We start from the raw sequence: 25679 nt of genomic DNA on the forward strand, positions 1-25679 counted from the left end.
TAAGGAAACAGGAGGGAAATACAATTGAAAGCTCTATTCTACTTACATTTAAAGAAGGGAAACCTAAATTTTCTCTAAATTGTTGACGTGTGCATTTTAAAATTCTTTTCCTAACTTGTATGTTTTCTGGAAAAGATACAAATAAACCCAGGAATTAATAATAGCAAGTAACTGGCTACTTTGTTGCTATGCACGAGGACACAAAACAAACATGAAATTTATATTGATTATATTCGGCTGTCATATCTTGGCGTTTTCAAATAATAGCCATTCTAATGCTATAGAATCTTTTCTGAGTACTTTCCACTTTATGATTTTTATATATTTGTCTGAAATGTTTTGTCTCTTCATGTCACTCATGCATTTAATCATTTAAAAATAATGGGCTATGAGATGGGATTGAATAATGTGAAAAATATTTCTTAAAATACATCAAAGAATAATTTGCAAAACCAATATGGTAGAAGTCATATTTATTGAAAAAAATTAATATCTTTGCTATAAAATTTGTAACAGCAATATTTACTGAATGTTTATTTTGATGCATAAACCTGAATATTACATACCAAGTACAAGACAGTAGCACTAGTTTTTCTATTTACATTTTATGAAAATTGTTATGCAGTCCATGTTAAAAGAATGTATGATGGAGGATTGTTACATTAGAAAAATAATATTCTTGATAAAGCATTCTCAAGGAGTCCAATCACATTTTCTGCCTCTTCAATAAGGCAAAAGTCCCTAGAACAGCATATAACTTAATTTACAAAATACAATAACTGTTCAGACACATATTCAAGTTTTCTTTTGGTATGATTTTTTTTTCCTTACTGTAAAATTACTTTTTTTCTTTCTTTTTTCTTTTTTACTAAAACAGAAAGACTTTCAGGAAAATGTCATTGAATGATTTCAGCTATACATTACATATACAGCTTTGTAGCCTAGCAACGACCATTGCTACACCATTATTTAAATATTCTGCTTGGTGAGCTAGTCTCAAATGTAGCATATTTTAGGGTTCTGCCATCACTATGACTGTGGAATCATTGGTTTTCATAGCAAACAGATCTGTCACAGTATGAAGCTTTGTTTTAGGGAACTGGTACACAATTACATTTCCACTCACAAGAGAACGCCACAGATGTAACTACAGTCAGGCTCTGACAGCTCCATAAAGGTCCCGCGTTGGACCTGCCCCAAACCTCCTGGGCTCACGTGGCACAGCCCTGACCGGGTTCAGGCGGTTTCATCCAGAGATTTCATCACTCTTCACAGTTAGGTAGTTTTAATTCCTTCAAAGGCACACAACTTCCACCTTTTTTCCAGCGTTGCTCCCACGCCTGTGAATTCCTGTTTAAACATGCGTGGCAACCTCATCAAAAGCATTTCAATTTCGTTTGCAGATATCTGTTAGAAAGGAAGAATTTGGGGATAGTCTCTGTAAGTCACAGAAAGTGGGAATAACAACATTCAGTAAGGATGTGTGAAGACTACAGGCTTAGCACAGCTTTGGACACAACAGAAATGCTCAGCAAATAAGACCTCGTTATTTTTTCATGGTACAATCACTGTATAGATACTGTGTGTGTGTGTGCCCTAAGTTGCTTCAGTCGTGTCTGACTTCTTTGTGACCCAGTGGACTGTAGTCTGCCAGGTTCCTCTGTCCATGGGGACTCTCCAGGGGATCTTCCTGATTGAACCCGCCTCTCTTATGTCTCCTGCATTGGTAGGCGGCTTCTTTACCAATAGCACCACCTTGGATACTTCCCAGTTAACGATTAAGAGAGACCAAACAACGGATACCACAGAAATACAAAAATGGAAGAGAACTAGGAATAATTATATGCCAACCAACTGGACAACCTATAAGAAATGGACAAGTTTCTAGCAACTCTACAACCCACCAAAACTGAGTCAAGAAGAAATAGATACTTTGAACAGAGAGATCACTAGAAGTGAAATAGAATCTGTAACAACAACAAAAAAAATCTCCCTGCAAACCAAAGTCCAGGACCAGATGGCTTCACTGGGGAATTCTACCAAACACACAAAGGAACTACACGGATCCTTCTGAAACTCTTCCAACAGGCAGTAGAAGGAATATTCCCAAAGTTGTTATAGGAAGCCACCATTACCTGATACCAAAATCAGACAAAGACAATATCAAAAAAATTATAGGCAAATATCTGGGGCTTCCTATGTGGTACTAGTAGTAAATCTCCCTGCCAATGCAGGAGATATAAGAGACGCAGGTTCGGTCCCTGGGTCGGGAAGATTCCCTGGAGAATGAAAGGGCACCCCACTCTAGTATTCTTGCTGGGAGAATCTCACAGACAGAGGAGCCTGATGGGCTACAGGCCACGGGGTTGCAAAGAGTCAGACACAACTTAGCGTCTGAGCACATATCTTTGATGAATAATAGAGACAAAATTTAAAACAAAATACTGGATCAAACTAGATGGATGCATGGTTAGAAGAAAGTCCGTCTTGCCATGGCTGACTTTGAAGAGAGAGGTAGAGAGCCATAATTCAGGGAACACAGCTTCTAGAACCTGGACAAGGACCCCTGCCAGTGTTGCTGGGGCATCCTGCATCACTCAGAACCCCAGAGGTTGCCCTGTTAGTGCTGAAGACAGTTCTGTAATGGATGTACAATTAGACTTCATCATCATCGCTGTGAAGGGGTGCTGTTGTGCCTGTTGATATGGCACTGGTTTAATAAAAAAATCAGTAATTAAGAGTTTATTCATCATGCTGATGGCAGAATAGAAGGAACTTGAGCTCACTTCCTCACATAAGCACACCAAAATCCCAACCCATTGCTGAACCACCACTGATAAAAAAAGACTTGAACCTACCAAAAAAGATATTCTAATCCAAAGATGTAAAGAAGAAACTCAACAAAAAAGGTAAAAGGGGTGCACGTGTGATATAGTCAAATCCCATTACCCCCTGGGTGGGTGACCCACAAACTGGTGAAGACATATACAGCAGAAGGTCTCCCACAAGAGTGAGAATTCTGAGCCCCATGTCAGACTCCTTAGCCTTGGGTTCTGGCATTAGGAGGAGGCATGCCCAGAGCATGTGGTTATGAAAGCCACTAGTGCTTGAGCACAGAAGTTCCACAGGACTGGGATAAACAGCAACTCCACTCTTGGAGGGCTTACCCAGTGTCTTGTGTACTCCAAGAGCCAGGGCAAAAGCAGTGACTTTGTAAAAGCCTGGGCCAGACCCACCTGCTGGTCTTGGAGGGTCTCCCAGGGGAGGCAGGGGGCGGTTGGGGCTCAGCATGGGGACACAGACACTGGTGGCAGAAGTGCTGGGGACTGTTAATCTGTGTGAGCGCTCCTGGAAGCTGCCATTTTGGAACCAAGACCTGGCCCCACCCCAAAGCCTGCAGGCTCTGGTGCTGGGACACCTTGGGCCAAACAACCACCATGGTGGGAACACAGCCCCACCCATCAGCAGACTGGCTGCCTAAAGACTTCCTGAGCACACAGCCACCGTTAGACACACCCCTTGCCACAGCCCCACCCACCAGTGGGTGTGTACCAGCCCTTCCCATCAGGAAGCCTGGATAAACCTCTAGACCAGCCTCACCCATCACCGGGGCAAGACACCCCAAAGCAAGAGAACTACAATCCAGTAATGCGTGGAACTAAGTCAGCAAATGCAGACCAGAGCCTACCCTGGGACCAGCTGGTTGCTGGCCCTTGGATGACAAGAGGGGGCGTGTACTGCTGGGACATGAAGGACAGCCCCTATACAATGCCACTTCTCCAAAGTCGAGAAACATAACTTTCTACCTACATAAAAATGTGCTGCTGAACTGGAGTTCCAATATTTGGCCACCTGATGTGAAAAGCCATCTCACTGGAAAAAGACCTTGATGCTGTGCAAGACTGAGGACAGCAGGAGGTGACAGAGGATGAGATGGTTGGATGGCATCACTGACTCGATGGACATGAGTTTGAATAAACTCAGGGAGATAGTGAAGAACAGGGAAGCCTGGCGTGGTGCAGTCCATGGGGTCACAAAGAGTCGGACATGACTGAGTGACTGAGTTGTTACAGCATACAGTTAGAAATTGAGACAAAGTGAGATGGTAGAGGAATATGTTTCAGATGAAGAAACAAGATAAAACCATAGAAGGACAACTAAGTGACCTGGAGATAGGCAATCCACCCAAGAAAGAGTTCAGTGTAATGACGGTAGGGATGATCCAAGAACTCAGGAAAAGAATGAGTGCAGAGTGAGAAGTTACAAGTTTTTAATAAAGAGCTAGAAAATATAAAGAAGAACAAGAGCTGATGAATACAGTAACTGAGATGAAAAAAGTAGAATCAATAGCAGAAAAAAACAAGGCAAAAGAACAGATAAGTGAGCTGGAAGAAAGTCATGGAAATCACTGCCACAGAACAGAATAAAGAAAAAGAGAATGAAAAGAGGACAATTTAAGAGATCTCTGGGACAACATCAAATGAACTAACATTTGCATGATAGGGGTTCCAGAAGGCCTAGGGCCTGAGAAGATATTCAAAGAGATAATAGCTGAAAACTTCCCTAACATGGGGAAGGAAAATCCAGTAAGAAAGTCCCAGGCAGGATAAACCCAAGGAGGAACAGCACACTGAGATGTATACTAATCAAACTGACAAAAATATTAAGTCAACAAGAGAAAAGCAACAAATGACATACACAGGAATCCCCATAAGTTTATCAGCGAATTTTTTTCAGCAGAAACTCCAGGTCAGAAGGGAGTGGCATGATATAATTAAAGTGATGAATGGAAAAACCTACAAGTGAGAATACTCTATCCAGCAAGGCACTCATTCAGATCTGACAGAGGAATCCAAAGCTGTAAAGACAGGCAAATGCCAAAAGAACTCAGCACCACCAAACCAGCTTTACAAGAAATGCTAAAAGAACTCCAGTAGGTGGAAAGGAAAAGGCCACAACTAGAAACAAGAAATGGAGAAGGCAATGGCACCCCACTCCAGTACTCTTGCCTGGAAAATCCCATGGACGGAGGAGCCTGGTGGGCTGCAGTCCATGGGGTTGCTAAGAGTTGGGCATGACTGAGCGACTTCACTTTCACGCATTGGAGAAGGACATGGAAACCCACTCCAGTGTTCTTACCTGGAGAATCCCAGGGATGGGGAGCCTGGTGGACTGCTGTCTATGGGGTCGCACAGAGTTGGACATGACTGAAGTGACTTAGCAGCAGCAGCAGCAGAAACAAGAAAATTATGAAATGGGAAAGCTCACCAGTAAAGGCAAACAACAGTAAAGGCAGGAAATCATCCACACACAACTATGATATCTAAACTAGTAATAGAAGAGGAGAGTGCAAATGCAGGATATTTGAAATGCATTTGAAATTAAGAGCTCAGCAACTTAAAATAATCATGCGTATGTGTATATATACATGTATGTGTGTGTGTGTATACAGAATGCTGTATATCAAAACCTCATGGTAACTGCCAATAAAGAAAACCTATAATATATATTTTTAGGCAGAAAAGAAAAATGAATCCCAACACAACAGCAAAGATAGCCATCAAATCATAGGTTAAGAGAATAAAAGAAGGAAAATCACCTACAAAATCAAATCCAAAACAATTAACAAAATGGCAGTAAGAACATACATATCAATAATACGTTAAATGTAAATAGATAAAAGGATCCAACCAAAAGATATGGACTGGCTAAATACAAAAACAAGACCCATTTATATGCTGCTTATAAGAGACCTACTTCAGACCTAGAGACATATGCAGACTGAAAGTCAGGGGATGGAAAAAGATATTCCATGCAAGTGGAAATCGGAAGAAAGCTAGAGTAGGAATACTCATATTGTACAAAATAGACTTTAAAATAAAAAGCATGTTACAAGAGACAGAGAAGGACACTACATAATCATCAAGGGATCAATCCAAGAGAAGATATAACAGTTGTAACTATATATATCTGCACCCAACATAGGAGCACCTCAATATATAAAGCAAATGTTCACAGACATAAAAGAAACTGATAGTAACATAATAACGGTTGAGGGCTTTTAACACCCCACTTTCATCATTGGACAGATCATCCAGATAGAAAATCAATAAGGAAGTAGAGGCCTTAAAGGACATGTTTATACCATTTGGACTTAGTTGAATATCAAGAGCATTTCATTCAAAAGCAATCAAATACACAATCTTCTCAAGTTCTGGAACATTCTCTAGGACTGATCACATGCTGGGCACAAAGTAAGCTTCAGTAAATTTAAGAAAATTGAAATCATATCAAGCATCTTTTCTGAGCACAGCACTATGCGATTTGAATCAATTACCAAAAACAAAAAGGCTGAAACACAATCATGGGGAGGCTAAACAAGATGCTTCTAAACAACCAATGGATCACTGAAGAAATCAAAAATAAAACAATACCTAGGGACAAATGAAAACAAAAGCACAATGATTCAAAACCTACGGGACACAGCAAAAGCCGTTCTAAGAGGGAAGTTTATAGCAGTACAGTCTTATATCAGGAAGCAAGAAAAACCTCAAACAACCTAACCTTATACCTAAAGCAACTAGAGCAAGAAGAACAAATAAAACCCAAAGCTAGTAGGAGGAAAGAAATAAGATCAGAAATAAATGAAATAGAGACTAAACAACAGAAAAGATCAAACTAAAAGCTGGTTCTTTGAATAAACTGATAAACCTTTTGGCAGACTCATCAAGAAAAAAAGAGAAGGCACACAGGTCAATAAAATCAGAGATGAAAAAGGAGAAGTCAAACTGTCCCCATAGAAATACAGACGATCATAAAGGACCACTACAAGTTACTATGTGCTAAGTCACCTCAGTCATGTCTGACTCTGTGGGATCCCCTAAGGGCTGTAGCCCACCAGGCTCCTCTGGCTATGGGATTCTCCAAGCAAGAATAGTGGAGTGGGTTGCCGTGCCCTTTTCCAGGGGATCTCCCCAACCCAGGGATCGAACTTTTGTCTCTTATGCCTCCTGCACTGGCAGGTGGGTTCTTTACCAGCTGAGCCACCTTCGAAGCCCTACACCTGTAAAACGCACAGACTAGAAGAAATGGACAAATTCATAGAAAGTCAAAAGAAAATCTCCGAAGACTGAACCAGGATGGAATAGAAAATAATAGACCAATTGCCAGTACTGACATTGAATCAGTAATTTAAAAACTCTCAACAACAAAAGTCCAGCAGCAGGTGGCTTCACAGACTACTTTCAAACACTTTGGAAGAGTTAATACCAGTTCTTCTGAAACTTGTCCAAAGAATTTCAAGAGAGGGAACACTCTTTTACTCATTCTACAAGGCCATTATCAACCTGATACCAGAGTTAGACAAAGATACCACAGAAGAGAAGATTACAGGCCAGTATCACTGATGAACAGAGATGGAAAAATTCTCAACAAAATACTAGCAAACCAACTCCAACAGTACATTAAAAGGATCATACACTATGATCAAATGGGATTTATCCCAGGGATGCAAGGGTTTTTCAATATCCACAGTACGTATCAGTATGATACACCATATTAACACATTATTGCCTGGGGGATTTTTGCAGGAACTAACACCTATTGCTGGTGATTTTTATGTACGTGAACATTAAAATATCTCAATAATGTTTTATAATAATATGTCTCTGGTCAATAAGTTATGAACAAATTGAAGAATACAAACCACATGAAGTGCAGAAAAACATTTTGAAAAAATTCAACCTTCTTTTATGATAAAAACTCTCCAGAAAGTGGGCACAGACGGAACATACATCAACATAATAAAGGCCATTTATGACAAACCAACGGCTAACATCATACTCGGTGCTGAAATTCTTGAAAGCACTTCTTCTCAGATCAGGAACAAGACGAGGATGTATACACTCTCACCACTTCTATTCAACATAGTTTTGGAAGTTCTAGCCACAGTTCAGTTCAGTTCAGTCGCTCAGTCGTGTCCCACTCTTTGTGACCCCATGAACTACAGCACACCAGGCCTCCCTGCCCATCACCAACTCCCGGAGTCGACCCAAACCCATGTCCATTGGGTCGGTGATGCCATCCAACCATCTCATCCTCTGTCATCCCCTTCTCCTCCTACCCTCAATCTTTCCCACCATCAGGGCCTTTTCAAATGAGTCAGCTCTTCACATCAGGTGGCCAAACTATTGGAGTTTCAGCTTTAACATCAGTCCTTCCAATGAACACTCAGGACTGATCTCCTTTAGGATGGACTGGTTGGATCTCCTTGCAGACCAAGGGACTCTCAAAAGTCTTCTCCAACACCACAGTTCAAAAGCATCAATTCTTCTGCGCTCAGCTTTCTTTATAGTCCAACTCTCATATCCATACATGACTACTGGAAAAACCATAGCCTTGACTAGATGGACCTTTGTTGACAAAGTAATGTCTCTGGTTTTTAATATGCTGTCTAGGTTGGTCATAACTTTCCTTCCAAGGCCACAACAGTCAGACAAAAGAAATAAAGCATATCCAAATTGGGAGAAAAGACGTCAAACTGTCACTATATGCAGATGATGTGATGCTATATATAAAACCCTAAAGACCACACAAAAATGACTGAAATTAATAAAATAATACAGTAAAGTAGCAGAATACAAACTGATGTACAGAAATCGGTTGCATTTCTTTATTTTGCACTAACAATGAAATACCAGAAAGGGAAAGTAAAAAAAAACACAAATCCCTTTGGAAAAAATCATATAAAAAGTACTTAGGAATACACCTGACTTAGGAGGTGAAGGATTTACATGCAGAGAATAATGAGACAATTGAAGATGAGTCAAAGAAACAGAAAGATACCACATGCTCTAGGGTTTTATTAATAAGAATCAGGATGATTAAAATGGCATACTGTCCAAAGCAATCTACAGATTTAATATAATCCCTGTCAAACTACCCACAGAACAAGGAATCCTAAAGTTTATATGGAACCATGAAAGACTCGGAATTGCCAAAGCAATCTTGAGGGAAGAGAACAAAGCAGGAAGCATAACCCTCCTAGATTTCAGACAGCAGTAGTTGCTCATCGCCAAGTTGTGTCCAGCTCTTTGCAGCCCCACAGACTGCAGCGTGCCAGGCCTCCCTGTTCCTCACCATCTCCTGGAGTTTGCCCAAGACCACAATAGAAAGCTTCAATAATCAAAATGGTATGGTACCAGCACAAAAATAGACATGGATAACAGAGAGCCCAGAAATAAATCCACACACCTATGGTCAATTTTCGACAAAGGAGACAAGACTGTAAGGGAGGAAAGACAGTTTCTTCAGCAAGTGAAAGCAAGGGAAAGCTGGACAGCTGCATATAAATCAATGAAGTCAGATCACTCCCTCACACCTCTCTCACACCTTATGCAAAGTAAACTCGAAATGACACCATAAATATCCCAGGAAGAATATAGGCAAAACATTCTCTGACATAAATTGTACCAATGTTTGCTTAGGTTAGTCTCTCAAAAGACAACAGAAATAAAAGCAAAAATAAACAAGTGGGACGTAATTAAAGTTAAAAGCTTTTGTACAGCAAGGGAAACTATAAACAAAACGAAAAGACTACATACAGAATGGGGGAAAATATTTGCAAACAGTGTGACCAACAAGGGCTTAATTTAGAAAAGACACAAACAGCTCATCTAATAGTAGTAAACAACAACCCGATCAGAAAATGGGCAGAAGGTCTAAACAGACATTTCTCCAAAGAAGAAGTACAGATGGACAAATTGGCATATGGAAAGATGCCCAACACTGCTAATTAGAGAAATGCAAATCAAAGTTACAATGAAGCATCACCTCACACTGGTCAGAATGGCCATGATTCAAAAAATCTACAAATAACAAATGTTGGAGAAGGTGCGGAGAGAAGGGAGCCTCCCACACCGCTGGTGGGAATGTAAGTTGGTACAGCCACTGGGGAGAATGGTGTTATTATTAGGACTGTGTGTAAAATGCAACACAGGGCCTGGCACAGGTTCAACTTCTCTATATATCCGTATTTCAGCAATGCTGAGGGAATCCTGTGCGCTCGCATCAGGTCTTCGGTGATCGGTGGGTCAAACTCTGCGCTGAAAAGCAGCAACATGTTGTCTCCTATGGTAGCTTCTAACCTGAGCCCGGACTTCAACCACAAAGGAAGCAGAGGTTGGCAAGCGGCAGCGGAGAGGCGGCACCACGTCCTGCGTTTGGGCCAGGCACAGGGTCCGTGCATTAAGTGCACTGTCTCATCAAAAAGTTATTTAAACATGCAAATAAGCCGTTCACTTGCTAGAAGAAAGAAATGCAGAGGCAGAAGTCCACATTCCAGTCACGAATGACCATTAACCTGCTTTACCATCTTGCCTGGCTTCCTGGGTGGCTCAATGGTAAAGAATCTGCCTGCCAAGCAGGAGATGTCAGTTTGATACCAGGATCAAGAAGATTCCCCTGGAGAAGGAAATGTCACTCGACTCCAGTATTCTTGCCTGGAGAATCCCATGGACAGAGGAGCGTGGTGGGCTACAGTCCAGTGGTTGCAAAAGAGTCAGATATGACTGAGCGACTGAAAAACCACCACCACCATCTTGCCTAAGTCACTAAGTCTCTTTGGGTATTTTCTCACTCGCAGGAAAGGGATTGGAAGGAAACTCATTGGATGCTCTAAGGACTTCTGGAGGGTTGCCCCAGCACATGGTAACACTGGTTTTTGCGCAAGCCTTTAAAATTCACCTGTCCATGAAGTTGTGGCGAAGATCTCAAACTGAGAGAATGTGATAGGTCTTTTGCACACTTTTAAGCTCAAAACAAATGGCAGCCAACACTAGGTAGAACTTACTATGTGCCAGATATTGCTATAAATGCTTTTCATCTATTAAGCCATTTAATACACATAAAAAACCCATTCTATAGACAGTGAAGCTAAGGTACAGAGATGTTAAGTGAGTTGTCCGAAGTCACACAACTAAATAGTAGCGAAACTGGCATTTGAAATTCTCATGATTACTTAGTTGGAATAACCAATTAGTCAGAAATGATTATAATAACCATTGGTGTCTTCAGAAGTAGTTAACTGTCATTTGCTGTTGATAGTGCAAGGTGACAGCCTGATTCAGCCAGAATGGTGTAAATATTATAATATGGACAGGGATACAATTACAGAACAGGCAGCTCAAATAAAATCTTATATAAAATACCCATTAAAAAATAAACACAAACAATAAAAAGCTTCTCTACAGTGAAGGAAACCATCAACAAAATGAAAGGGCAATCTACCAAATAGGAAAACTACTGTAAGTCATATGTCTGATAAAGGGTTAATATTCACAATGTACAAAGAACTCATAAAATCAATAGCAAAAAACCAAGAAATCCAATCGAAAAAATGAGTGAGGATCTGAACAGACATTTTCCAAAGAGGACATACAGATGGCCAACAGATACATGAAAAGGTGTTTAACATCACTAATCAAGAGGAAAAAAAACACCATAGTGAGATATTATTGTGAATAATCTAGAGACAGTTAAAAGTATGAGAGGATCAGGGCTTCCCTGGTGGTCCAGTGGCTAAGACTCTGAGCTCCAGATGCAGGGAGCCTGGGTTCAATCCTTGGTCAGGGAACCAGATCCCACATGTCACAACAAAAGATCCTGTGTGCTGCAGCGAAGATCGAGGATCCCACATGCCTCAACTAAGACTGGGCACAACCAAATAAATAGGGCAAGGATGTTGCTGTGTATGTTACATGCAAAGACCAAGTCATTTTATGTGAATATAAAGGACTTGAGCATCTGTGGATTTTGGTAACCACAGGGTTTCTTTGAGCCAGTTGCCTGCAGATACCAAAGGACAACAGTATTGGGGAAGCAATTAAAAGGAACCTGATGCAAAAAAAAAAAAAATCCATTTACTAATAAGGTGCTCAGCTAGATTCTAGAGCATTTCCTTAAAGATGTTTATATCTCATGCGAGAACAAACAGCAAGGAGAAACTGCTTCATGTCATTATTTTGATGGTTTTTAAACCTTTTCCCTTCCTGATAAAACAACCTATAGGACATGTGACATTTGGGGATTTTCAAGACAAATTCAAGAGAAAATTCAATTTGTCCTTCTGTTTTAGTGTATGGCCGAAGAAGAATGTTAACCTACAAATTTCTTCACTTTAATTCTTTTTTCTTCCCGTCCTTATTAAAACGTGTCAGCCTTTATGATCCTGCCTTCATGGTGTCCTTTCTCTTCCTCTCAGTCATTTTGTGGTCTTCAGAACACGAAGTGTCATGGAATCATCACACACACAGCACTCAGCGCTCACTGGCTGCGATCGGAGCCAGAGGGACCCGTCTCCCCACCCGGTGTGCAGGATTCCCTTCCCCAGACCCCTTCTGAGGCTGGGGAGTCTCCCTAAGCACCTGTGGGTCACAGATGGAACCCTGGGGTCCAGGGCAGGGCTGCTGCTGGCCCAGCTGGTACGTGGAGAGGCTGGAGCTCTGCGCTGGGCTCCTGATGCTGGATCCAGCCTGGCTTTCCAGCACCGCATTCACTTTCTCACAAGGATACTGTGAGACGAATCAGATACATGAGGCTAAGAGAATCCCGTGCGGCATTCTGATATAGGTCAGAAACGTGCCGTGACTGTGAAATCTCATTTTCCCATACACCACATGTTGGTGCTCTGGCAACTGGGGAGGGTTGTCATAAACATAATGCTTTTATTTCCTCTTACCCAGCTGGCTTTTATTCCGGGAAACTGGGGGTCTGTGTGTCTTTTTATTCTTCGATGTTGTCAGTGGCTCCCCCTCACTCCCGTTTAAAATTTTCTAATGTTTACTCTTTGAGAAAGGATTGATTTGCTCTAATTAGAAGGAAAAGAAAGGATGAGAAGGAATAAAGGCTCTGTAACCGAGGGGCTTGCGTGATGGTGATCTGTGAGAGGCACAGGTCATTTGTAAGACGTATTTGCTTTATTTTCTGGTTTGCTGACTCTGATCCAAGCCCACTACCTCCTTGCCAGGCCACTAAGCACATGTATACACGGACACAGGAAGGCATAAATAAATTTTATCATCGGGGATGGTTGGCTCCATGTCCCATATCAATCAGCCAAGGGACGCCACTGGAGAAGGGGTTTTCTTTTGGGGGGACTGAAGAGACACCCACATAGGCTTTGTCAAGGCTGGAGAGTCAAGAGAAGCCAACAGCAAAAATCAGATTTCTGTTTGTGGAATGAACTGACCGTTAGCCTTTCCTGCACGTTGAGATCTTACTCATCCTTCACATCCCTGGGCAGGGCACAGTGTTGCCACACAGAAGCCTTGCAGCGAATATCCTAGCCGAGAGACATGCAGAGTGTGGGTGGGGAGGGAGGCAGGACACAGAGGAGGAAATGGGAGAGGAAAAAGGGAAAGATGATAGGGAAGGCAAGTGAGGACCTGGGGGAAAGAGAAGGGAAGGGCTGGGAGGCAGAGGATCAGGGAGGAAGGCGAGGAGGTGCGAGGAAAAGCACAGGAAAGCAGGAAGGAGAGACACAGAAGGAAAGAACCAGAAGGAGAAGAGGAGAGATCTGGAGGGAAACGGAGAGAGGAAGGAGGGGAGAAAGGGGACAGAGGCGGTGAGGACCACTCAGGCGCCCCAGAGGAGCCATGAGAACCAGCACGGGCTCGCGGGCGCCCCTGCTGGTCATGATCCACACGCACTGCCCTTCTCCAACCCCTGTTGCGCTCCCTGTCTGCCCGCCCTACCGAGCGAGCACCTCATTAGCTCAGCTCTGATTCTAAAGTTCCTTCGTAAATACACCATTTCCTCATTTAGACTACAAGCTTTTTGAGAGCAGCGTCCTTTCTTAAATTTCTTTTGTGCCCCGGCCACTCTCCGTTCTGCCTCCTCCGTAGAAAGCACCGAGTTTGTAAAAAAGCAGTGACTTAACCAAGCAGTCACTGGGTCCCTGGTACCCAAGTCAGTTATTTCTTGCTGTGAATGAGCAACTCCCTTTCTGCTTTTCACACGCCAGATGGAAGTCTCCTTACCTCCAAAGCTTCCTATGCCACATGCTTTCCAGAGGCGCTGTGACGTCTGGAAAACACATTCATGATAGCCTGTCTGCAACAGAACACTCATTCACATACTGTGACAGGCGGCTACTCAGGAGAACACCAGAATATACGTAATATCAAAGATTATTCAGGCAGGGGGACTTCCCTGGTGGCCCAGTGGTGAAGACTTCACCTTCCAGTGCAGGGGGTAGTGGGTTCGAGCCCTGGTTGGGGAGTTAAGATCCCATGTGAAAGGGCTGGTTGCTGAGTCGTGTCCAACTCTTTGCAACCCCATGGACTGTAGCCCACAAGGTTCCTCTGTCCATGGGATTCCCCAGGCAAGAATACTGGAGTGGGCTGCCACGCCTTCCTCCAGGGGCTCTTCCCGACCCAGGGATTGAACCCAGGTCTCCTGCACTGCAGGCAGATTCTTTATATCTGAACCACCTGAGATTCCACGTGCTTTGCGGCCGAAAAAACCCCCAAAACATAAAACAGAAGCAATATTGCAACAATTTTCAATAAAGACTTTAAAAATGGTTCACACTGAAAAAAATCTACAAAAAAAAAAAGATTATTCAGGTAGGCAATCTCACAAACACTATTTGGAACATTTTCTCCAACTTTATTGCCTAGCTATCATCTGGGGAAGAATGTTCTCCAATTAAGGTCTATTTTGCACCTCCTTGGAACTGACAAGATATTTTATCTATTTCACAGGAATGCTTCTAGTACACAGATGCAAATGGTTTGCCCCTCTGGTGGGAAACGAGCATGTCATGAGCACCCAAGTATGTTACCAAACACGGTGTCATGTCCTAGATGGCAGCTCTTTCTAAAAAAACTAGCCTCTGCGGCCCCATTATATTGAGTCTGGTTTCCGAATCAAATCTCTCACTTTGTGAGTTTTAGGAAGAGGCTGCTGGTATGCAGGTGGGGAGCCAGAGACACTTGGAGAACTAACTGGGTCTGAATCTCTTAGACAGTATTGGGGGAAGATCAGAGGTCTCCCCGCTCTTCACTGTTAGACAGAAAATATGCATCTGCTGATGCTCAGATGTGACTTCTGCAAGGCTTAGGGTGAGCCAGTGAGCTCAAAAGGCTCTGGGCTGATGTGAGACATTCTAGGTACTGATCACAAAGCATTTTCAAGATAGTGTTGCCTGTTTGGAAAAGCTTACCTGCCTGTGCCCGGGGCACGAGTTTTGACTCAGTAAAGCTTCAGGAAGCCATCTCCCCCCAACCGCCCTGACACTGTCTTCCTCTGAATGCATCTTTCTGACTTGATCATATGTTTGTGACACAAGAGAGCTGAGCAAATGAGAGTGAGTGGTTTAGAAGAGGCAGGAAAGAAAAAAAAATGCAGCAGAAACAGTATTTAACCAGAAAATGGACTATTTGGGGATACACAGTTTTAGGGACCCATGTGCAATGTACATGCCCATCCTAACTTAAATTAATTCCTGTCTCTCCTTCCATTTCTGACCATCCATATCCTCATCTGTGGCCTTCAGGGAACTCCTAAGAAAAACAGCTCTGCTACAGGCCGGACGGAAGCTGCTTTCCTTGTTCCTGTCTGCATGTATGTGCTGAGTCACTCAGTCGTGTCTGACTCTTTGTGTCCCCATGGATTGTAGCCCGCCAGGCTCCTCCATCCATGGGATTCTCCAGGCAAGAATATTGGAGCAAGTTGCCGTATCCTTCACCAGGGATCTTTCTGACCTAGGGACCTAACCCAGATATCTTGTATTATTGCAAATGCCTTCTGTACCATCTGAGCCACCAGGAAAGCCCATCAAAACGGCAAGGCAGAATCGAAATGTTAGCTTAACAGCAGTGGTGATGGTGACTCTGTCTGATCTCAAGGAAACCATACTGTGCTAAGTGGAATTTCTACAAAGCCCTCTCAGGACTTCCCTTGGTGGTCCAGTGGTTAAAAAATCCACCTTGTCATGCAGGGGACTCGGGTTCAATCCCTGGTCAGGGGATTAAGATCCCACATGCCACAGAGCAACTAAACCCATGTGCTGCAACTTCTGAGCCCAAATGCCACAACTAGAGAGTCCACGCGCCGCCAGTGAGAGATTCTGCACGATGCAGCGAAGATCCCGCGTGTTGTAGCTAAGACTCAGCGCAGCCAGGTGAACAACCACAGGAGCAAATGATAAAAAGCAGGAGCCCTCTCACTAGAGTCAGCAAGCATCCTGAGCTGCGGGAGCCAGGCTGAACTCCCCATCTTCACGCAACATTCACCAAAACTCGGGGGGACTGTGACCCTCAGCTTGTCCTGACTAACCAGAGCCGGCGCCAGGAACTAACCAGGATTAATTAACAGGATTAACCAGGCTGCTGTGCAGGAGAATGTCAGCGGCAGGGCCGTGGCCCTCTGGGTCCTGAGCCTCCCGGTAGCAAATGTGGCGACAGGGCCCTGGAGGGCACTCAGAGGACAAACCGCTTGTCGTTTACTATCTGCTGAGATTCTGAGGCTGTGGGATTCCCGTCTAGAGCCGTAATCTGCTCTCTGGATTAAGTCTTAAATACCCTCTCAGCCTCACTGGGTTAGAAAGAATATTTGGTCCAGTCCCTGGCACCCAGGAGTTTTAGTCAGAACATTTTTTTTTAATATAAAGTAAAAGTGAAAGTGAAGTCGCTCAGTCGTATCCGACTCTTTGCGACCCCATGGACTGTAGCCTACCAGGCACCTCTGTCCGTGGGATTTTCCAGACAAGAGTACTGGAGTGGGGTGCCATATTTAAATTTTATATATAAATATTAAAATGTTTTATATTTATGTATAAATATTTATGTTTATACTTATGTATAAATATTTTATATGTTTTGTATTTACGTATATTTTATATTTTTAATATTTATGTATAAATATTTATATATTGTAATATCTATGTATAGATTTGAATATTTATGTATATTGATATATTTATGTATAAATATTTATATAATATGTATATTTATATAAATACATGTTTATATATAGGAGAGTGAAAAGGTTGGCTTAAAGCTCAACATTCAGAAAACTAAGATTATGGCATCTGGTCCCATCACTTCATGGGAAATAGATGGGGAAACGGGAAACAGTGTCAGACTTTATTTTGGGGGGCTCCAAAATCACTGAAGATGGTGATTGCAGCCATGCAATTAAAAGAGGCTTATTCCTTGGAAGGAAAGTTATGGCCAACCTAGACAGCATATTCAAAAGCAGAGATATTACTTTGCCAACAAAGGTCCGTCTAATCAAGGCTATGGTTTTTCCAGTGGTCATGTATGGATGTGAGAGTCGGACGGTGAAGAAAGCTGAGCACTGAAGAATTGATGCTTTTGAACTGTGGTGCTGGAGAAGACTCTTGAGAGTCCCTTGGACTGTAAGGAGATCCAACCAGTCCATCCTAAAGGAGATCAGTCCTGGGTGTTCTTTGGAAGGACTGATGCTGAGGCTGAAACTCCAATACTTTGGCCACCTGATGTGAAGAGCTGACTCATTGGAAAAGACTCTGATGCTGGAAGGGATTAGGGGCAGGAGGAGGAGGGGATGACAGAGGATGAGACGGCTGGATGGCATCACGGACTCGATGGACGTGACTTTGAGTGAACTTGGTGACGGACAGGGAGGCCTGGCGTGCTACGATTCATGGGGTCGCAAAGAGTCTGACACGACTGAGCGACTGAACTGAACTGCACTGAATGTTTATATATCTATATGCTTTTACCTCAGGCATGAGGAAAGAATTTGACAGTCCCACTGAGCATTTGAGCCAGGAGATGGAGGACTGTCTGGAGGAGGCGCCGTGTGTTTTCTCTGTGAGTGTAATGCTGCCTTCTAAAATGAAACTATGAGAGGAAATGGAATTCCCCTTCTGGAAAAGTCCACCATCCAAGGGCCAGAGGCCAGGTGTGCGAATTCTCTCCTCAGTGAGGGAGACCATCTCAGCTGAGCAAGGGGGTGACGGGCCCTGCTTTGAGGGTGAGAGTGGAGCAAGAACTCCTGAGCTGCTCACTGTCAAGTAAGTGACTATGCCTGGACGTCCGTGCACACGCTCACACACACCTCACGGGTGCACACGTTGACATGCACTGACGGGGCAGAGGGGACTAGTGCCCTGCCATGATTACACGGCTAACAAGTGGGTTCCTAGAAAGGGGAGGAGAGAAATGTCAACAGTCCGAGGGAAGGATGCTAGCAACAATAGAAATCATTTCTTGAGGGCTCATTCTATGCCAAGAACACTGGTGCGGGCGGTATTTCATTTACTCCTCCAGACAAAGGTAGTGGTGATATCTGGAAGGATGACACTGGAGAAGGAAAGCACAGCCAAGAAGCCCTTCAAAGGCTGCTTTCAACAAAGGACATTGTATTGCTTCTCCTCCTCCTCTTCTGAATTCACAAGAGTGTTTGCTGTACCTCGAGCCCAACCCCATCCAAGTGAGGGGAGACCACAGGGAGGGCAGTGTCATGATTCTGAATATCGAGACTCTCCCAATCACTCAGCTTCCCTGGTGGCTCAGTGGTAAAGAATCCACCCGCCAGCGGAGGAGATGTGAGTTTGATCTCTGGACCCGGGAGATCCCAGATGCTGCAGAGCCACTAAGCCCGTGCGCCGTAACTCCTGAGGCTGTGCTCTAGATCCGGGAACCGCAGCTACTGAAGCCCATGCTCCTGAGAGCCCACGCTCGGCAGTAAGAGAAGCTACAGCAGTGAGAGGACTCAACACGGCAGCAAGGGGGGCCCCCACCTGCCGCCAGCTAGACAAAGCCCGCGCAGCAGTGAAGACCCAGCACCGCCAAAACAAAATCATCTTTTGGAAAAAGTTACAGAAAGACCCTGACAATCCCCTCCTTCCACAGGGATGGTCTACCCTGTCCCCAGCGGTGGGAGACTCAAGAGGGCATGGATCTCTACGACTGCAAACCACCTTTTGTTCCAGCTGATTTCTCTCGAAGGTGACGCGTAAGGCCCATGAGCAAGGTCGCTTGTTTGCGGGCTCGTGCACTGGTTGGATCATCTGCATCAAGGCAAGACGACAGTGCAGCCCTACAGTTGATCCTGACCACTGGAGAGTCAGCATGACTGACATGTGCTGAGGTCAGAGAGCTGCAGGCCACGGGCCCGGTCCTGTACCCCCCATGAACCTTGCTGCCCTCAACGTAAGACTTGCTTATTTCCATTGGCCTTCCCAGCAGGACACTTGGCAGGCCGCCCAGGGACAGGCCCAGCATCTCTGTCCCTTCCAGGGCTGCCTGAGGCCGTCCTGGTGAATGCCACCGCTTTATTTCGACAGTGAATAAATCACTGCAAAATCACTCCAAAATCACTGCAGATGGTGACTGCAGCCGTGAAATTAAAAGACACTTACTCCTTGGAAGAAAAGTTATGACCAACCTAGACAGCAAATTAAAAAGCAGAGACATTACTCTGCCGACAAAGGTCTGTCTAGTCAAAGCTATGGCTTTTCCAGTAGTCGTGTATGGATGTGAGAGTTGGACTATAAAGAAAGCTGAGCGCCAAAGAATTGATTCAACTCAATGGACATGAGTTTGGGTGGACTCCGGGACTTGGTGATGGACAGGGAGGCCTGGCATGCTGCAGTCCATGGGGTCGCAGAGTCAGACATGCCTGAGCGACTGAACTTATTTCAACAGAGGCCAGAGGCCCCTCTCACCGTTCACCGGGATCTGATACTTACATTGAGCTTTTTGTCCCTTCTTTTTTGGCGCACAATCGCCTCCATGGGCTAGGAGCACAGCTGTCTGCAGAGGAGGGAAACTAGCCTCTGAGAAGAGAGGCGTGATGTCCTGAGCTGGGTGTGCCTCTCAAGGTGCATAGCTGAGAAGAACTTTTGTAGTCATTTGTTTTTCCATTTGGGGAATGATGCTAAATACCACCGCTAACACAGTATTCTTGAGAGTTCTATCAGATCTTATGTAATTTGAGTTGATTTTCCTCTATTGTGTTGAGCCCTTAGCATAGAGTTCCGGGAGGACACGGCCAAAGGGTAATGCGCTGCTCTGACCCTGTATCTCCCTTGTTGTGGGGACTTTCAAACCAAACTGCACTTTCAAATCCCTCATATGCTGCTCAAAGTCATCTGATGTCTGCTGAAAGTCAGTGTCATTTTCGATAACTGCTTTTCTTTCTACAGGGACAAAAGCAAGGAAAAGAAGACATTCTCTGCCAAAAACTGAGTTCTTGTGACGAAGTACAGACAGACCTCCATCCGCTATTATATCCCTAACACAGATCCCATGGGTTCAACCTGCAGCCAGCAACCAGCGTCCTAAGTTTTCGCAATGCCAGCTGAGAAAAAGGACTTACCTTGGAATCCAGCTGCTGCATGTATGACCAGAGATACTCTATATTGGCTCCGAAAGGATGGACGTGGAGAAACGTGGATATGATGCCTGAAATGAAGAGGGCAAACGGCTGTTACCGAGAGGCAAGTAAAAATCTCAGGAGAATATTGTCATCTGACCCCAGTGACAGCTTTGTCAGGGCCGAGGTGTGGTCTTGCCCCTTGTATCCGCGGTCGGCAAGCATTCAGTAATAGCCTGTTTTGAAGACAGTAATAGTAGCGGGGCCAACAGAACACTTTCTCCTAGAATGACAGTGTTAGAAAAGCGAGACTGAGAAAATACACAAATGAATAAAGGTATTTCCAAACAGAGGTTTCTGGCAGCATTTCAACTACCAATTTTATGCTTGATTTACCAATATAAAATTGTAGTTATTGGAAGGATCAAGTGATCCCCTTCCTCCCCTTTCTTCCTCTCGGTGGACTTCGCAATATGAAAATGGCTCCTGCGGCTGTGTCAGAGAGCACACTGCCTCCAATTCCCCTGGTAATTACCCCTGCTAGTTACAGGAAATATTTAGTCCCTCTTTTCCCTCACTGCCACTGAAGGAAGCACAAATCCTCTGCTATTTCCCCCTGGCTGTTGCTGTTGTTTCAAGGGAGCCAGCCCGCTCTCCCCTCTCTGCTGTAATTTACAAGATCATTTTAAAAGGCCTGGGAATGGATGGTTTGGCTGGAGTCTGATTATAAATCAGAGGGCTTTTTCCATCGTGAAATTCAACTGTCAACATTGCACTGACGAATGAAAAGCTGAATGTCGGGGTTAGGGCTGAAGGAAGAGCATCACCCTCCTACCCTCCCCACTCCTACATCCAAAATCAAAACAGTGAAAACGAGACCGTTGACCCCACAGGCTGTACACTCCTGTTTATTAAGAAACCGTGTTCAGACTGATGTTTTTGGCTTCTCTTTGAAACAGGCTTTGAGATGAATCACGTTTGAGGATGAGCCCCCTGATGTTCTGTTTATTGGGATGTTTTGGTGCTTGAGAGCCAACGGTCAAAGGAAAGACCCACACTGGTATGCGACACTGCGCTTGGTCATCGTACCAACTGCAGGGTGTCCTGGGGCTGCCCTGGGATAGGATCTCATGGTCCTCTGAGCTCCCGTGAGATGCTTGGAATGCCCCAGATGAGTGTCAGTTTTTAAAGAAAAAATTCCCAGTTTATCCTTAGGCTGGGAACAGAGAACCAAGAGGTCTACACAAGTACCCTTAAGGCCTGTCCTCAGAGCACGTTAGTGGGTGATTTCTTGCACAGTGAAATGAGGAACATAGAAGCACTTTTCCATAAAGCTAAAGTCTCAGTTTTCAGAGAGTGACCTTTTCCCTGAAATACAAAGAGCTACTGTTTTATTCTGATATTATGTCCTTCTCTGAAATAATGGTGATGATAAGTTAGGGATGGAGTAAAGGGACAGAATAGTTGATTAAATAGTTAATCCCACTAGGGGACTGTAGGTAAAGGAAAAAGTATGGGAGACCCCTATAAATTAATGACCTCTAGGACATCTATGCTCTCTGCACACCTAAAAAATAATTTATGGAAAGGTGTCATTTCAAAGTGAAAGATCCTCATTGTACTGAGACCTGAAATAATTTTTTCCATACTGCCACGACAGTAACCTCCTTGGATCATGAGGTACAAGGAAATGTCCCCCCTCTCCACCAACAAAGAGGAGGAACTGATGATGGAAGCGTAATGTCTACTCAAGAATGAGGAAGAAGGTAGTCCTTTCCCGCTCCCTACTTTTCCTTTGATCATAAACTGTAGCCCTCTAAGTCCTTGGGGCTCGCAACCTCTTGCCCACCTGCTTGTAAGCCTCGCATGTGAAGTATTCTAGTGAATCACTTCTTATCCATCACTTTGCCTCTTGCTGAATTCTTTCTGTGCTGAGACATAAAGGACTAGAGCTCTGGAGCCCTCTGAAATGCCACTGAGCGGTTTCAGATAGCGGGGAGCAATGGTAGTGTTAATCTAAGTGGCAAACAGCCATTTTTAAAACCTTTTTATTTTGTGTTGGGGTTCAGCTGATTAAAAATGTCACGATAGTTTCAGGTGAACAGCAAGGGGTTCAGCCATCTATATATATATGTATCCATCCAGCCCCTAACTTCCCTCCCAGCCAGGCTGCCACATAATATTGAGCAGAGTTCCATGTGCTCTACAGCGGTCCTTGCTGATTATCCATTTTACATAGAGCAGTGTGTACAGGCAACCATAAGTTCACTCTCTAAGCATGTGAGTCTCTTCCTGTGTTGTAAGTTCATCTGTATCATTTCCTTTTAGATGCCACATATAAGGGATGTCATGCGCTATTTCTCCTTCACACTTCCCTTAGTGTGACAGTCTCTAGATCCACCCATGTTGCTGCAGATGGCACTGTCTCATTCTTTTTAATGGCAAACAGCCATTTTTAATATACTTAAGTGGAATTGTTTTGTCCCTCTCCTACCGCTTCATTTGCTAATTTGTGTTTGAACTATCTCCCTGTGCCTGGAATTCTCAAATCTGGTGAGGTGGCATTGTAAGTAATTCTGTCACCAGTATAGAAGCTTGTGAATGATTTACTTAGAAAGTAAATTAGAAGTCTTAAAAAAAAATAATACTTTGATATTTGTATTCCTTAGGTGGGAGAGAGGGGACAGAATTCTCATGGGAGAATTGCTTCTATTTCAGGATGGTGAGTGGTGCTTCTCCGCTGTCCCAGGCTGAGGACGAGTGGTTCTATGTCCACTGCTTTCCACAGAGAGCTTCTGACAAATGGTGGGCAGACCCCTGCCCCCTGTAAGGGGGAAAGGCGGAGGACAGGGAAGGGAGGGGCAGTCAGTGCTGGCTCTGTGGGAAGGCGAGGGTGTTCCCAGTGAGCAGCTCTTTGCTTTTCCTCTCAAATGAGATGCTTCCAGGGAGGAAGGAGGTACCTCAAGAGAGCAGCCTCGAGAGACTGGAGGGGTCCTGCAAGAGGGGGACGGGCATTCCTTTCCCTGGTGGGACATCCACTTAGGCAGCAGACTGACTGATCCGGCTTTGCTGTGAGCCGAGCACAGGGGAGATGGCGGGGCTGAGACGGGGAGCGGTGTGGCGCTGCAGCCTGTGGGTGACAGGACTGTGAGCTTCCCATGGGACACGGGGGCATCTCAGAAGGTGGATGGGCTTGAGAAGTCTTACAGGTATTGCAGGGGCTCCAGCAAAAAGGGAAAACAACATTTTTCGCATTAATATCCCTACGGGACAAAGACTCCTCAGCATCTCCTGGGTAACCCAGCTTCTCCTGTGAATACCCTTGGGGGTGTGCCATGAAGTTAAATGCCCCCAACAGGATGGACAGTATGGTTTAGAAGAGAGCGGGGTGGGACCGAGGGGGAGTGACTGACAACTCTGGGCCTAAAGAGATGAAGATATGAAGGAGGAAATTTAGGGATACTGGAGATGGGAGGACCTGGAGTGGCTGCTTTTCTTGCCTCTGTGATGCTGGCATCCCTCACTGCTTACAGTCCCTCGGCCCCTAATCTTGGGTCTCTATCCCCAAGGAACTTTGCCCTTCGACAATATTTGTGTGTTCAGGTTCAGCAGCAGGAATACAGTATACATTTACAGTAAATGTATGCTGAGGGGCCTTCCTGGTGGTGCAGTGGTTGAGACTGCGAACTCCCAATGCAGGGGGCCCGGGTTCCATCCCTGCTCGGGAACTAGATCCAGTGTGCTGCCTCAAAGATTGAAGATCTCGTGTGCTACAACTAAAAGACCCGGAGCAGCCAAAGAAATAAGTTAAAAAAAACCGTGGTTCAGTGGCTAAGTCATGTCCGGCTCTTTGCGACCCTGTGAACTCCAACACGCCAGGCTTCCCTGTCCTTCAGTCTCCTGGAGCTTGCTCAGACTCACGTCCATTGAGTTGATGATGCTATCTAGCCATCTCACCCTCTGTCACCCCCTTCTCCTCTTGCCCTCTATCTGTCCCAGCATCAGATGTACCTTGAATGAATTTATTCTCTAGAACTGAGAATAGCTAGTATACTTCTTTAACATTTCTACTGTTCTGTTATTGATAAATGAGGAGAAATAAGAACCTTAAAAATTGGTACCAGTACTCCCTAATGATATCATACTTTCTCAAAAGCAGACAACTTTGCGGTGCTGTTCATCAGTGATTCCTGCCCTTCACTCATGTTCTTAAGGATTCGAGAGAGTAACCTGGATATTTTGGGTGCAGAAACTTCTTACTGAAACTATTTTGCTCATAAAGCTAAGAGGGAAGATGCTCATGTGATTTCTAGATATGTCTCTAAAGTCAGATTAGAGACCCTAATCCAGACATTAGTCTTTTTCCCTAGGAGAGTATTTAGAACCATCTTAGTGGTAGCTGATATTAACAAGCCATTAGCTTTTCTTTATAAAAGTTTAAGGAGTTGTCACTAGATACCTGTGGGGCCAAAAGAAAGTTAAGTCGCTCAGTCGTGTCCAACTCTTTGCGACCCCGTGGACTGTAGCCCACCAGGCTCCTCCGTCCATGAGATTCTCCAGGCAAGAATACTGGAGTGGGTTGCCATTTCCTTCTCCAGGGGGTCTTCCCAACCCAGGGATCGAACCCAGGTCTCCCACATTAGAGGCAGATGCTTTAACCTCTGAGACACAGTAGGAAGTTAAATAATGGTTCTCCAAGCTTTTCCTCTGGATGGGAACCAAGTTATTCAATATTGCTAGAGACACAGTAGAAATGGGAAACGCAAGTTGTCATCTCTGGCAAGTCCTGCACGCCACCCCCCTCCTCCTCCCTCCTCCCCTGCCCATCCCAGCAGCATTGCCAGAAGCATCAGTCATGCCATCTGAGAACATGTAGTTTCCAGGCCCTGGTTCTGGATCAGTTCATCTTAGGGAAGCTTTCTAAATAATCAACTAAAGCTTCTCGCTACATTGCTTCAGTCGTGTCCGACTCTGTGACCCTATGGATTGTAGCCCACCAGGCTTCTCTGTCCATGGGGATTCTCCAGGCAAGAGTACTGGAGTGAGCTGCCACGGGGATCTTCCCCACCCAGGGACAGAACCCATGTCTCTTAAGTCTTCTGCATTGGCAGGTGGGTTCTTTCCCGCTACCATCGCCTGGGAAGCCCTCCTTTAAAGGAACCAGGAGATTTCCTGAGGCTGGAAAAAAATGATAGGTATAAATCAAAATCTAATCTATAAACCCAGAAATGGAAACTTTGGTTCTCTGGAAGACCATGAAGACCATAAGGCTTGGTAAAAGGAACACAAGGAACTGAGGCTGGAGACTGAAC

The 25679-nt window shown here is 44.4% G+C and overlaps 1 protein-coding gene across 6 annotated transcripts in view; it reads right to left on the bottom strand.

Annotated features, from left to right (window-relative positions):
- Window positions 1-456: 456 nt before the first annotated feature.
- The window catches only part of ENOX1 (ecto-NOX disulfide-thiol exchanger 1), a 658121-nt gene continuing 632898 nt past the window's right edge, over window positions 457-25679 (bottom strand). For all 6 annotated transcript variants that reach the window (XM_027973532.3, XM_060394299.1, XM_042254658.2 and 3 more), the window contains 2 exons: window positions 20371-20456; window positions 457-1407 (listed from right to left, as the gene is read on the bottom strand). In XM_027973532.3, coding sequence (XP_027829333.1) covers window positions 1276-1407; window positions 20371-20456 — 218 coding nt within the window. In that variant the 3' untranslated portion in view covers window positions 457-1275. The remainder of the gene's footprint in view (window positions 1408-20370; window positions 20457-25679) is intronic.

Source organism: Ovis aries, chromosome 10, assembly GCF_016772045.2.
Source record: "Ovis aries strain OAR_USU_Benz2616 breed Rambouillet chromosome 10, ARS-UI_Ramb_v3.0, whole genome shotgun sequence".
In the NCBI taxonomy this organism is placed as follows: Eukaryota; Metazoa; Chordata; class Mammalia; order Artiodactyla; family Bovidae; genus Ovis; species Ovis aries.